The sequence below is a fragment of the Ursus americanus genome, chromosome 27 (genome assembly GCF_024610735.1).
Source record: "Ursus americanus isolate L20-20 chromosome 27, mUrsAme1.1.p, whole genome shotgun sequence".
NCBI lineage: Eukaryota > Metazoa > Chordata > Mammalia > Carnivora > Ursidae > Ursus > Ursus americanus.
The window spans coordinates 31075555-31090766 of record NC_142153.1 but is presented as its reverse complement, the minus strand read 5'-3'; the positions used below and the strand labels follow the sequence as shown (position 1 = coordinate 31090766).

Sequence of the window (15212 nt, the reverse complement as noted above, 5' to 3'; positions counted from 1 at the left end):
GTGTCCCTCACAAGCAGGAGCTTTGCTTCACAGGCAAGCAGCGAGCTGGTAGGAAAAGGGGAATTGATACAGAGTAGATCTCCACAGAAGCCTTGATTGCATTGATGATCTGTTTGTAGAGGAAATTTTTATCTTGGATCAAAAAGAATATATATCCTGTGTCATGTGTATTATAGGCAAAACGTAAACGATGGTTCGTGATGTTGTTATTTTCGAGTTTTAATAGGTCTGTGAGACATTAGAAATAGTTTCCTTGTAACGGCTTTTAGGAAATTAAAAGTGTTAGTGGCAGGACAGAAATATTGGGGGTTAAATCACTTTGCACCTGAGGTAATAGTACCTGTTTGGTTTGGCCCCAGTCAGAGTTTGCCACTGAGTTGCATGTGACCAGTGCGAGGGGGCCCCCTCTGATGCCACGTGCTTCCCGCGAGTCCTGCGCTCTGGGGCCCTGTGGGGTGTATTCTGATGCGCGCCGTGGCCAGTGGGGCATGTCCATCACTCACCTCTTCTCTGGGTGAGGCACTGCGATTGGACTCCACCAGTTCAGAGTGTCGAGAGTCCAGTGGCCAGGAAGCTGCGTCAGTTCATTTCTCCCGGACGCCCTCTTAGAGTTCAGGACGGCCTGAGTTGTGTCCTAGCCGCTCTTGAGCACCTGCACGCAGAGGGAGAAGAACTTCGTTGCTGGGGTGGAGCTGGGAGCTCCGCAAGGGCACGAGCACTCTATGCTCTGTCTAGGCGCATCGTGGGCCAGAGTCCATCCGTCCTTCCCGTCGTCCAAACCTCCTCACAGTTTGTTCGTTCCATCTGCATGCCACACTCGTACTTGCTGAAGAGCCTTTCCTCATACGTCTTTCATCTTTTTGAAAATGAAAATACCTGCTTTAGCCTCATCCCAGCAGTAGTAGCTGTGAAACCGTATGTTTGCTCTGTTGGATGTTTTCTAATACATAAAAATGCGTAAGTATGAAGTTAAAATGTACCATGTGTATTGCCGACTGAAACGCTCTTGTGCCCTCCTGGAAGTACCACATGTCTCTGTATCGTCCTGCGGAAATGGTGTGCAAGGAACCTGGTAACCGGGGAGGTGCTGAGGCCATGTGTACGAGGCTTGACCGGCTCAGTCACTGCCCAGCGGTAATCCTCACCTCTTATCCCTCACCCCTGCCCCTTCGCACGCCCTTCAAAGGCCAGGAGTGTTGCCTTTGAAAGACTCACTTGCTATGTCCGCCTTCTGCTGAAAGCACGGGGAGGCAGAAAGCAGCCCTCCGCAATGCCCTGCATCAGTACACGTGCCGCTGTAGGCACACGCTGTGGGGTCTCAGCCCCCTGTCCTCCCTGTGGCACCTTCTGTGCCCATGCCGGCTCTCCCCAAGTTTCGTTCTGTGTTTTCACCTCTGGATTTGCTTGGGAACCCCCTGGGGCCCACTCCACTCGCTGCCACCTTCTCCACGGAGATGCGGTGCCTCCGCGTGCTTAGGACTCCGCGTGCTTGGGTGCGAGGCGCTTTCCTTGTTACCCAGGAGGGCGTGTGCTCTGGAGAGGGGTTCTCTGGCGCAAGCATGTGTAGCATGTGCTCCTTGGCCTCATTGACGGCAGACAGCTTTGTCCGCAGGAGCTGTTGCTTGGGATTTTTGTGCTGCTTTCCATGTTTATAGCAGCTCTTCCTACATCAGCAACTAAGAGGATTCTTGTGCAGTTCTTCCCATAATTAATGCTGAGCTGTCTGCACTCATTTATGCTGGAACACATATAAACAGGATTTGAGGCACCATGGTGTTTGAAATCCTTGATAGTTTCCTTATGTTTCTAAAGGCATTCAGTGGTGGTTTCCCTGAGGATTTGTATGAAAGAAATTAAGAATATGTACTTTTCAATATTTTCAATATTCTGTATGAGATCCTCTTATTCCCCTAAAGTTAGTTTTAAACTGAGACTAATCAATAATTATTGCATGTTTTCTGAATAAAAATTAGTATTAGTTTAGCATCCAATTACAGATTGTCTCAGTTGCTGAGGTAAAGATAAGTAGTTTGGAGTGGAGGTGTTGTCTTTGTTCTCACCGTGTTAGTGAAAGTTTGATGTCTTCTAAAAACAGAAATCCAAACTCAGTTGTCTCCTCCACAGTCGTCTGTGTAACATGATAAGCCATTCTTGGGATTATCTGTTAATATTTGCAACGTTTTCATATCTAGGTTACTTTAATAATTTTTCACAATTTTCATCTGATTTTGAGGAATAAACGTTGTTTTTCCAAGCTGCACTCACTCCACTTTTTAAAGGAGAAGAGAAAATTAATTTTAGGTGCTGTGTTCTTCAAGTGCCTGCAGCTGACTTAGAATCGGGGCTGAGCTGTTGCGTCACTTCTGCACCTGCGAGCTGATGGGGACCGTGGGGAAGCCTGAGAGCGGGGAGTGACTGCACAGGAGAACCCGGGGAGGGCGACGGCAGCCTGTCCCGCTCCTCCTGTGCTGGGGCAGGTTCCTGAATTCGTGCAAGTGGTCAGGTGCGTGTGCTCACGTCGGGCACCTGGGAGCTGAGTCCAGACACCAGAGCTTGCTCGGCACTAACATGGACACCTGCACTGGCCCACTGCACGCACGCACCGTGTCATTGTCCTTCTTCACCAGTGCCCACTTGCTTTTCAGAAACGTGCTGCCATGTATTAGCTTCAGGCTAACTGGTCATCATGGTATCAGACTGCTCTTAACACCTATCTCTAATTCAAAACCAGCTTCTCTGTTTTAATACTTCATGAAAATTGTCCAGGCCACTTACTAAAAAGCCTTAGCATAATTTATTGAACTATTAAATTTACTTCCAGAAAATCAATGCAAACTGAAATATTTACACTCAGTAGTAATTGTTCTCTTATCAACTGTTTGCAGTTATTACTTCATAAAATGCTCTGAGAAATTTCCTTATTGATAAAGAAAAAAAAGACAAGTCAAATTACCGCTGAGATTTGACCCTTGGTGAGTGAAAAGTTTGTTTTTTAAGATTTTATCCATTCATTTGACAGAGAGAGCGTGCGTGCGTGCCCAAGGAGGGCTAGCAGGAGAGGGAGAAGCAGACCCCCACTGAACAGGGAACCTGACATAGGTCTCGATCCTGGGACCCTGGCTGGGATCACTACCCCAGCCAAAGACAGCTGCCCAAGCGCCTGAGCCACTCAGGCACCCGAGTGAACAGTTCTTAATATCTGATGCATAATTCAGCTCACATTTCATTTATCCCATTTATAAGTCATGTATAAGTCAATTAAATGGCATTTTTGGTCAGTTTTATGAGCTTACTTTCATTAGAATAAAGACAGATTTGGTGGAATTTAGAAGATTTTACTTAAGAAAATGAACCACACACTTGGAAACATAGCAAACCAGCACTTTCAGATAATCTTCTATGCCAGATTCCAGCTGCACTTCACCATAAATACTTGTCCTCTCTGTGAGTGAAGCCACATTAAGGGGGACGGGCACAGGCCATTGCAGGCCTGGTGGCACCTGGGCACCGCCTCTCTCCTGTGTGGGCGACCTGTGTGCCGGTCTGGTCATCTGGAGCGTGAGGACTCAGCCTGCTTTGCTCCCTGCAGAGTCCCAGCACCCAGTGCGAGGCCACCTCCATCACGGTGGAGTGAGGGCACACGGTCAGACAGCTGGCAGCCTAGGACCGCGGCAGGTACAGACTCAGGGCCAGCTAACACAGAACTGGTCCCTCCTTGCTGGGCACTCAGGTTGTGTCTCTCCTGTGGGTGTAACCTTCATCCACCTCCTATGTGCTGCGGGGTCGCAGGCCCTCCCTGCAGCACTAGGAGAACAGACCGTGCTGCCCCCAGGACAGACGGTGGCTTCTGGGGACCAGGATGACGTCGTGGATGGCAGGGCAGTGCACTGGTGGCAGGAGCAGCCATGGGTTGAAGGGCTGTGTGTGTTTTTTCAGGATGTTTGTAAAAGCAGCAGCTGTTGAAATTTGCAAACATGTTAGATTTGCTGTGTTTCCTAAAGTAGGGACTCCTTGGGGAAAATCCCCTCAGAAGCGTAAAGGTACTCACTCTCTTCTTCTTCCACGTATTGACTCGCTAATTGGGTAGTTTTTATTGGATATACTTTGTAGTTAGAAGATAGTATCATGAAGGGAGCTGCACACCACCATGGGATGCTGTGAGCCCCCATCCCTCCCTAGGCTCCACCTCTTCCCCACCATGGCTGTGCCCCTTCTCCCCCACAGGTGGCCTCTGTTCGTTTCTCAGGTATTCTCCAGGAAATGTTCTCCTTCATAAACAACCGGGCGTGCTTATTTATATTTTTGTGGGGACACACAGAATTTTAAGTCACAGGTAGGACCATGCCTATATTCTGTGATACTGAAAACGTGGCTTGGTTTCCTTTCCAGACAAGTGCATTCCTTGCTATGTCCTGCATTTTCCCAGACACCCTCTGCTTATCTTCTAGTGGTGTCAGAGCTGGTTCTTCACTTTAATTCTCTGTGAACCTGTAATTGAAACATGTCTTCTGTATGGACAGTTTGGTTTAAACTTTATTTAAAACTCCTGATAGGAATATCTGTTTTCCTCTGTGATATGGTAAATTTAATATTTAGCTTATTCTTCCAGTTTGCATTAGCCTGTTAATTCCCAGCATAATAAGGCTGTGTCACCCAGCTTAGAAAGCTGCTCCCTCGCTCACCTGTCTGAATTCCATAGGACACTCTCGTGAGGTCAAGTATGGGGTCATGTACTGTATTCTTTCTAGTTTTATGAAACTTGAGTGCACCCTCTATGATTTAATTACAGAAGTACTTAGCAGTATTGCTAAGAAAGATTCAGCATTCTGCAGGGTTCGTCACCTGCTTGGGGAACAGGTGTGGCCGAGGATGGGACTGTTCACAGACCTCCCATCTGTAGTCTCTTTAGGCCCCCAACTCATCTTGGGCTCCTGTGAAAGGAGTTTGTTAATCCTTTAGTCATACTAAGGGATGAGCAAATATTAATTAAGTGGCTATGTTTATACATGGCTAACAAACAAAGCCATCAGGCTAGTCATTGAGAGGTGGGTCGTGGGAGATTCCTGTTCAGACAAGATGGTGTCTCACAGTACCACATGTTCCTGGGCAGCAGCATTTCACTGGAGAGGTGGGATTTTCCAGAAATGCATACGGTATTCTAAAAGAGTATTTCAGCAGCTTCCTGACTCAGAGGAAAGCTAATGGTGGAAACCAGATTTCTGTAAGGGGTGGTTGAGTAACTCGACCAGGAGGATACAGCAGGTCGGGATTGCACAGCTCTGGCCCCTGAGGAAAGATGCAATGTGAACGGGCAGGGGGACTGGACCCCCAGGTTGTCCCGAAAGGCCCACGTCTTGTCCGTGGTGCCCACATGAAAAGTTCAGAGTTTTGGAGTTTCGCTTACGTCCTTTACTGGTGGGTACTTTCTTCTGATTCCATGTAACTGCTGCATTCGAATCATCAGAATTATCATGTTTTCCTAGGAAATATTTCTATATAGTGAATCTGGTGTTGAATAGCAGTCCCTGAAAGTCTATGCTCACATGGAGCCTTAAAATGAGAAGCTGGGGTGAGGTGGAAGGAGCCTTGAGCAGAGCCCCCAGGAGCCCGAGGTGAGGGGGGGAAGGGCCTCCCCAGGAGCCCGAGGTGAGGCAGGCTGTGGTGGGTTCTGTAGATACCCGGTATCCTGTAGCTTCAGGAGCTGAGAGAATGCGTGTCCCACATTCCCAGCACCCAGTGCCTGGCGCGTGGCCCCAGCAGCTGTGGGAAGCTCTGGCAGGAGGCTGACGGGAACAAGGGGTGTTTTATCCGAGGGAACAGCAGCCGTGTTTTGTGTATACTCCGTCTTCCCTGAGGGCCCAAGCACAGTTGTTCACAGATGTTTTGAGGGAGGATGGTTTCAGCTCAGAAGCCTCGGGATGCTCTCCTGAGGTGTCACGTGGAAGGTGCAGTCTGCGTCCATGGTGATGGCAGGTTCATGGCCACGGCTACAGACTGATCTGATGCTGGAGAATAAGTAGCAAAATCTGCGAAAACCTTTGTTCTTGCGGAAGGGGTTCGTTGGGACCCTTGCTGACAGGTTGTGGACCGTCGGGGAGCAGAGCGCTGCACTGCCCATGGGGCGCCCTCTGGGCTTTTCCGCGGTGCGCCTATGTCATGAGATGGTTTTGAAGAAATTTAATTTTTCCTTCTGTTGGAGGAAGGTGTTTTCAGGGGGGTCATTTGTTTCTGTTTCCCCCCCTGTTATCAATCAGCTTTTCTTGTCTGTCTCATCAGCTTCCAGAAGGAAGGCCTGCCTCCCCCACCGGGGGGGCCGCCGGGGCCCCCGTGTGCTCCTGGTACCTGGAGCTGTCCCCTGTATCTTCACGTGGCTGTTGGCGTCCTGGGACCTGCTCCCCCAGACCCTCTTGGCCTTGGCTTCCTCTAGTCCTGGACATCTGTGTTCCAGTGTTATTAGCTTTGGAGGACAACCTCCTCCCTGTTTCTCAAGTATCTCCTGGATCCTTTAAATAGTGGGGTCATGAAGACAAGGAGAAAGGCCTCTGTGGCTAGAATATCTCGTATGAACGTTTCTGAGCTTTCTCCTAATCTTGGTGAGAACTGTGTAGTATCCCCAGTTGACACCTGGTGCACAGGGAGGGGAAGAGGTGGGCAGTGGTCTGGGAGCCTCGCTGTCTGTCTGGGTTCGGTCTCATTTACTTACTGGGGGTCCTGGACACATTTCTGAACCTCTGAAGGCTGCTGTGGGGAGTGTGTTGGTTAAATTGTACCCTGCTCCGTGTTGGCTGCGTTGGGATGATCTCTTTAGGGTGATTGAGACAAAGGGGTCATAGCAGTAGAGAGGGCCATTTATGTCCCAAGATGTAAGGGTGGGAGACAGGTGGGGAGGGGTGCCTCAGGGCACAGGAGGAGCCAGGTGGATACCACACACACCACTGCCCCAAGGATGGAGACCTTGCTCTTCTTAGTTTTCGGAACTTTCCCTTTCAAGAACAAGAGACTTTCCTAAATGTGTCCTATGACATCTTGAAATAGTGGCCTTTCGAGCTCAGTGAGACTATTGAACTAAGGTTTCCAATCCTGTTGAGCCACACCTTTGCTGGTCGCAGGTGAGGGATTGCCATGTAGGAAACCCGCTGCCCCCCAAGCACCGTGACGAGCACCTGCAGATCGGGGGGGTGCATGTTCTTCCCCAAGTGGGCAAACAGAGGGTTAAATGAGCCACTGTGGATGTGAATTGTTTGGTGACTTAGGCCAATTTTTCCTGCCGCTGTTAAATATTCACCACAAATTCTGCTGAAGGTACAACTGGCTTCTTAGGGTACTCTAAAATAATTAATTTTTTGCTCGTTGTTTTACTGAATCTACAGTTCCTCTTCTTTTCAAAAAAACTAGGTATTTAGAAATGGAGAAAGTTCGTTCTTTATTATGAAATGTAGATTCTTCACGAAAAGATGTCTTCTGTGTTCCTTAGCACAAAAAAAATATATTTTTCTTAAATCTTCCTTATTGTCAATTCAAGAATCGGCTGTAGGCTACTACTCCAGGTGTTTGCTAAATCTCCCCATAAGCATGTTGGATTAAAGCATACTAACAAGGTATGTCAATTCCCCTAGAACAAGATTCATTAAAGAGGAAGGACCAAGAAATAGTGTGGGGCCTCAGGCAGATGCCTGTTTTTCTTCTTCTTTGTTTTACTTTAGTAAAGAATATATTTACTACAGTACGATAGTATCGTGAGCATGTGTGTGTCTAGCATGTGACTGGACAACTAGGACGTTCCTAACAACGTGTCAGCCGACGTGCCATCTTGTGGACATCTTCACAGCCTGATTTCCTTAGAGGTGGATGCTTTCCCGACTTTCCTGTTTCTCGTTCTGTAACCTTTGAAAGATAGTTTTATGATTTGTGTCTTTTGCTTAAAATTGTGTATTAGTAAAATCATATTGTATGTAATTTTGAGAAACTCGTATTTCACATTCGTTATTCTGAGAGATGCCTATTTTCAGTCGAAGGAAGCAATCTTCAACTAACTTGACACTTTGACCTCGATGAAATTAAATTTGACGTTGTAGCTCTGACATTTTTAAGCGATGCAGCATAAACTGATGATCATGGTAGATGGGTAGGTCCTGGTATGGGGACGCTGGGAATGTGGGCTTTTGTTCTTTAGAGGGCAGGCCAGTAGAAGCATGTCCTCCAGAAACCTGAAATGTCCCTCTCACAGGTCTGCAGGGACCCAGCCCGGCTTTAACTGTTCACACACCAGTGCTGTCAACGGGACAACCAGCATGATGAATAGACCACCGAGGGGTTCTGTAACAAGAGTAAAATCGTAAATTGTGTCACAATATAATATGAAGGAAATAGCAGCCCTTCCTTCTGCCATGTCTAGAAGTCTGAGTAAGACAAGAGTCCTTGGGATGTTAATTCCGAAGGAAAGGGGAGAAAAGGGACAAAGCAAGAAGTGGGAATTTGGACTCAGGACAAACCATCTGCCCAAGCCGAGCCCCAAATGGGAGGCTTGTTTCAAACGCAGTCTGTGTCATCGTGACACCCATTGGCCTCTGAGCAGAGGGACAGGGTCCCAGGCCCCAAAGCCATCCCAGGACACCAGCCCAGACTACAGGGGTCCAGGGTCGGGGTCACGGTTCTCCTCTGGCTCAGGACGGCTGGTTAGAATGCTCTGTATTACAGAGTTTCAGTCACATTCTTTTTTTGTTAAATGTGTAATATTGAGAAGACTTTTAAAAACCACATTATGAAATTTTACATCACTGAAGGCTCTTTGAAGGTGGCAGGTGGAGGCAACACGTGGGTGGTAAGATAGGAATGGGGAGCAGGACTGGGCCCATCTCAGGCGTGTCCGGTTTGATGTGACTGGAGCTGTGGGCTGTGCCCCACAGTGAGTGCGACTGTGATCACTGCAGCAGAGGACGCTTATGGAAGCGTTATTAGATGGTTTTTCCCCGGAAGATCACTATGTGCTCTCCTGTCTGTAATGTCTGCAGTCTACTTGGGTTACTTTCCTCCCTTGGGAAACCGGCAAGATGAATGGGAGGGAAGGTGGAGAATTCCATGTTCAGGAAAGCAGGAGGCAGGTGTAATTACCTAAAACAGCCTCAATTGGGCAGAAACAGTCCAGAGAAGTGAACAGGTGTGTTCCCACTTGGCCTGGCTCTGGGTTCCCTGCGAATCCTATCTGTGTGGAAGGCAGCTTTCTGGGCAGCAGCGTTGGGGTGAGGTGCCTGGGAGGCCCTGCGGAACAGGTGCAGGAGGGAGTCTGAGCAGAGGTGCATCAGGGAGCCCGTGACACTGCCACCCGGCATCTTGACGTCTCCTCAGGAGTGCAGCGTGAAGGCAGATCCCAGCGGGGGTTGCAGGGAATCAGACGTGGGTCTGTACGGGCACAGGAGACACTGGTGGGGTGGTTGAGGGACCCAGGGCAAGGGATGGAGGGGCAGGGGTGGGCAGATGAGGAAGGAGAACACAGAGAGTGTGAGTGTGAAGGGGAGACAGAAGGTCACCCCAGCTGCAGAGGCCACGGGAGACGACCCCGTGGTCAGAGCACGACGAGAAAGGTGGGTCCAAGGAACGTTTAAAGACAACGTTGAAGAGAACCTGCCTGAGGTAAATATCACCTGGAACCTGCCCTTTGAAACTGTGTCCCACCCTCAGAGATGACCGAACACCATAGACAGTGACAGGCGTGGGGTCTCTGAAGAGGGCAAGCCAGCGTGGCAGCAGCAAATTAAGTAACACACGTGCTTTCCTCCTGCAGCTCCTGCAGCTAATTGCGAAATCCCAGTTAACGTCGCTGAGCGGCGTGGCGCAGAAGAATTACTTCAACATCTTGGACAAAATTGTTCAGAAGGGTAAGATCGTGACCGATGTGTCTGATAACAAGAGGATACGGGGCTTCTCTTTATTCCTCTGTATGTGTGACGCCGTCGTATCAGGACGGGCTGTTCCCACAGGAGGATGAAGAATCCCTGTGTCTCAGAGAAGTTTCACCTGTCGAGGTGGCAGGTCAGTTGCCTCAGCTGTGCGCCTCTGTAACCAGCACGGCCGTGGCGTAGTTGCCAAGGTGTCAGATGAGCCCGTGGCTTTATCCTTCAGTCTGTCTTGATCGATTACTGGCCGATTGTAAAAAGAACTTTAAATCTAACACCATGTGGGGCGCCTGGGTGGCTAAGTCTTTAAGCGTCTGCCTTCGGCTCAGGGCGTGATCAGAGAGTTCTGGGATCGAGCCCCACATCAGGCTCCTCCTCTGGGAGCCTGCTTCTTCCTCTCCCACTCCCCCTGCTTGTGTTCCCTCTCTCGCTGGCTGTCTATTTCTCTGTCAAATAAATAAATAAAATCTTTAAAAAAAAAACAATAAATCTAACACCATGAGTTTATGCGTGTATGTGAGTTGATGATTACAGTGTGTTAAGCTCCTTAGGATGAGTGTAAAGGGGGACAGACACTGCCAATTTAAAGCCAAATTGTAGATGCAACCAGAATCACACTATCAGGCCATATTTAATGTTCTTTTAAATTTAACTTAAAGTTTTTAATTTAAATCATACTTGCGGTGTCTCAAAAATGATGCCAGTTTGGGGTTGCAGTGAAATTAGCTCATTATTTTTACTGTGGTCAAATACACATACCCTGAGTTTACCACTTTAATTATTTTTAAGCACACAGTTCGGTCGCATTAAGCACATTCTCCACCTGCCGCCAGAATGTCCCGTGGTCCCGCACTGACCCCTGTCCCACTGAACCCTGACCCCTCCGCTCTGAGTGGAGTCATGCGGGGTCTGTCCCATCACAACGGCTCTTTTCCCTCGACACCACGCCCCCTGGGCTCGCACATGTTGGGCCCGTGTTGGCGCCCCCTCCTCTTCCGTGGCATGTCTACGCTGTGTTCATTGGTGCTGCGTGGACAGGCATGGCACTGGGTCTCTGTCACCTTCCCACAGTCTGTGTTCTTGTGCATTCCAGTCCTCGACGACCACCAGAACCCCCGGCTCATCAAGGACCTCCTCCAGGACCTGAGCTCCACCCTCTGCATCCTCATCCGGGGCGTCGGGAAGTCGGTGCTGGTGGGAAACATCAACATCTGGATCTGCCGCCTGGAGACAATCCTCCGCTGGCAGCAGCAGCTGCAGAACCTGCAGGTCACTAAGGTACGAGACGCGCTCCGGGTCACACCGTGGGGATCTGGGGTGCAGGAAAGGAAAGACGCTGACCCCTTCCCTTGTTGGAACATTTGTTCTCAGGTGGATTTGGGTCCAAAGGCCCTGTGATGGCTTAGATTGCTTTTGGGAAGACGGTGGGGATGGTCGTCATGGAGAAGGGGACGGGTGACGAGGTGGTGTGGTGATTAGCCTTCCAGGGAAAACGAGACGTTTGGGGCTAAAACAAACGCCCATGAGTCACGGCTGCCCTGTTCTGCCAGGGACTCCCTGCAACACAGGGTCCGTGCTTGCCCCCACCCCTGCTGTCCTTCGAGGTCATGTGTGGCTCCCGGCAGAGCAAATGGGGAGAGAAGATGGTGCAGATCACGTCGCTGGTTCTGATCTGGTTTGTTTGTCCCAGGAACTAGTTTCAGCAAGAGCAGTGTTAACACCATCGGCTCAGCTCAGCGTCTCGGGTGGTATTTTGTGCCTCCCTAGGACTCTGTGAGCGAAGGAATAAATGGACTGCGTCTCTCAGTGCCTGAGAGCTGACCCATCATTCTCCAAACCACCCTCCTGGCACAGCGATGGTGCACGCTCACCCGTGTGTCCGAGGCCTCACGTGAAGGCAGCTGTTCTCAGGAGTGACTGAGGGAAGCCTTAGCTTTGGGCCATTAGCCGTAAGCATGAAGTTTACAGAAGAGTGGAGTTCCCTAATTATGGCTTGAAGTTGCAATGCGTAATCCTACGTTCAGTGTCGGTGAAGCGGGTGTGGACGAGCTGTCACACGCCTCCTGCCCACCCCCTCCATCGCTGAGGGTTGTGATCAGAAGGTCTGTCTGTGAGGTGGACACGCACGCAGTGTGGAAACCTCACACAAACAGCCACACATCCAGGTCCCACTCTTCCCTCGTGGCCTATGTGGTGGTGCCACCGCACCTAGTGAGCTGGGGGCAGGCAGCCAGCAGGGCTCTCTGGTCAGCAAGGGAGCTCGAGGCTGAGAAGTGTGCTTCACCGCAGGGCAGGAGGGCAAAGACGCTGCAGAGCTGGTCCGGCATGCATGCCAGTGAGAAAAGAGCAGAGGCGGGGTCTGTCTTCCTCGCCTCGGCTGGCTAGCAGGACCGAGAAGTCACTGGCTTCCTTTAGGGTCTTCCTATTGTTGACACAGAGGAAGGGCAGTGGTGAGGATGCCCTCCTGACTGGGGCCTGGCCACACGCTCAGAGCTGGCTCTCCTGTGGCCTCGTCCCCTAAGGCCCCAGCTGGGGGTGATGGTGTCACTTGCAGTCACGCTGGCTCCTCACATGCACATGTGGCCCTGTGAGCCGGTGTGGGCAGCTCCAGCAGTTGCTGCAAAACTGGGGACAGAAGGCCTTTTGGGGAAGAGAACTGTGTGGCCAGAGTGGAGGGAACCTGGATTCAAGGGGTCACTGTGTGCTGGGAGCCAAGCAGCCCGGGCAGGAGAGCTGGGACTGTGCATGTCCCAGGGTCAGGCCAGGTCGTGCGTGTGAGGGGCCTTGGTGCGCAAGTCCTGCGGCCTGAGTCTGGGGTCCAGCCCGTGGGGACAGACTCCTTGCTCTCACTGTCTGCTGGAAGGTGGCGAGAACTCCCCAAGGCAGCAACGGGTGGACACGGGACAGCCCTCGGTGGCCCCTCATGCATCAGGTCCTCTGCCCTCAGTCCCCCGGGCGTTCTAGCAGCACAAGAGCCCAGAGTGAGGACAGACATACTTCCACAGGAGTGGGGATCACTGTGGCTGCTGGGCTAGCGGGACCTCCCAAAGCCATGTTCCTTCACACATGTTGACGCAGTTACAGGGTTCGTGGTGGGAAATGGCTCAGCCAGGCAGTGGGGGGGCTGAGCTGAAGGCCCCGTGCCCCCGACGGACTGTCTGGCCGGGCTGCTCATGCCCCTTCATGTCAGAGTGGTCACAGCCGTCTCGACAGAAACTGCTGGTGTGGCGGCTGTGTATCTCGTTGGCGGTCACACAGGGCTGGAGACCTGGTGACGCCGGGTTCTTGCACCTCGCGCATCCAGGGTTTTCGTACCACCTCACACACCCTGACAGGCCTTGGGATAGTCACAGCAGGATGTTCATGAGCTCCTGTCTGACGCGGAAGCTTCTGTTCGAAGGAGGAAGCATGAAGCAGCCGTTCAGAATGAGTCTCGGTCGTTCCTGTAACGGCATGAAGACTGGCTGGGAACAACGTGCATGTGTGCAATCTGTGTGTGCGTTCTGCCGTGTGCCAGCCCGCGAGACCCTGTGGTCACACCTGTTCCGTGTGAGCCCCTTGTCACCTCCTCACACCGTACAGCCTATCGGGGGTGCAGGCACACGTGCCCGTGGGATAGCGGGATCCGAAGTGACATGCATGACCATGCTGCACGGTGACATCCTGGGCGCTGGGCTGTTCCCCAGACGCGCAGCCGGTGCCGAGGCCACCATGCCCTGGGGGGGTGCTGCTGAGGTGTCCTCAGAGATGATCCCTGACTTGTCACCCTGCCAGGGGACACAGGACACCTCCTCCTGGGTCCCTGCACACAAAGTGCCAGGAGAACATTTCTGTAGCAGTACAGCCATGCCATGGCTGCAAGGACATGGAGAACGGGATGGCCAGCCTCTCAGCATCTCACCGCATCCCTGCCGCAGTAATTTCTCCGTGGACGTGTGCTGTGTGCGTGGGCGCTACAGTCACCAAAGAGAACAGAAACCAGAAAGAATCCAGCCGTCCTCAGGGCTGACCACTGGGGACAAAGACAGTCACTCAGCCACGTCAGAAGCGTACAACTATGGCCAGGGGTGCAGGCGTCCCAAGCCCGCGGGACCGAGCAGGCTCATCCAGCCTTTGCTGTGCTCCCTCAGAGATGTCGCCCCGTCTCAGTGATAGGGGGGGTGGGTGTGTGCCCAGCCCGGGGCTATGACACTGTGTCTGCCCCACGCCCCTTTGTCCCCCCCCACAACTCTGTCCTCCCATGCTCCCCTCTTCTGCCCATCTGTGTTCTCCCCTCTCTCTTGATAGGACAGTACAGAGGTTCTGCCCCACCACATTGGGTCCTTTCTCAGGGACACACCCGCAGGCTTGTGGGAGGGAGAGTGTGGCTTCTCCATTTGAAATCAGATGCTGACAGCTGGACAGGGCCTTGGTGGCAGGTCAGCAGCTTTATTTCCTCTGTCCTCGGACCCTGCTCTCTCTCCATCCAGTCTCTGTGTTGTGTCCGACTAGTGGATCCTGCACACGGAGAGGGTCTGGAGGAGCCGAGGGCACAGACTGGCCTCTGTTCTGCTCCCGCCTCTCTTCTGGGGTCCCCGTGCGGCTAGCCATCTCTTAACACGGGGGCTAAGGGCTCACACGGCCAAGTGCGAGGGACGGTGACACTTCGGTTGTGTCTCTTCGGTTGTGTTGCGTTTTGAAGCACCTGCTCCCAGCTGGCCGCTAGGTCCCCTTGTAACCTGGCGCTCCCGGGCCTCACACACAGTGAAACCCTGTCCGTTTTCATTCCGGCAGGTGAACGACGGCCTCACACTCAGTGACCTCCCTTTGCACATGCTCAACAACATCTTGTACAGATTCTCCGATGGCTGGGACATCGTCACGCTAGGCCAGGTGACCCCGACGCTGTCCATGCTCAGCGAGGACAGGCGGCTGTGGAAGAAACTGTGTCAGTACCACTTTGCTGAGAAGCAGGTGAGTGTGGTGGCCTCGGGGCCCTCGCATGCGGGACGCGTCACCTGGAGGGAGGCTGGCGTGCGCCCCTCGCCTGGCCCTGGCATCCGCACATAGCTTTCCGAGCCCACCCTCCCCGCACCTCGTGCCTGCAGACCCAGTTGTGGGAACTGGCTCGGAGCACATTCACGTGTGACCTGCTAGGTGTTCGGCGTGCTTACTCCTCACACAGGGCTCCGTGAGAGCCGCACACGTGTGCAGCATCTGCTACGCGCAGGGCAGCATGGGGTGGGGGTGGTAGGGGCGGTTCAGCAGGATGCGACACATCCCGTCAGAGGCAGGTTCGGCTGCAGCCGGGACAGAAGAGCGGGAGGACGGAATCACGGA

The 15212-nt window shown here is 52.0% G+C and overlaps 1 protein-coding gene across 15 annotated transcripts in view; it reads left to right on the top strand.

Annotated features, from left to right (window-relative positions):
• The window catches only part of FBXO25 (F-box protein 25), a 141240-nt gene that overhangs the window by 120536 nt on the left and 5492 nt on the right, over positions 1-15212 (top strand). For all 15 annotated transcript variants that reach the window (XM_045811176.2, XM_045811182.2, XM_045811180.2 and 12 more), the window contains 3 exons: positions 9782-9875; positions 10987-11171; positions 14667-14846. In XM_045811176.2, coding sequence (XP_045667132.1) covers positions 9782-9875; positions 10987-11171; positions 14667-14846 — 459 coding nt within the window. The remainder of the gene's footprint in view (positions 1-9781; positions 9876-10986; positions 11172-14666; positions 14847-15212) is intronic.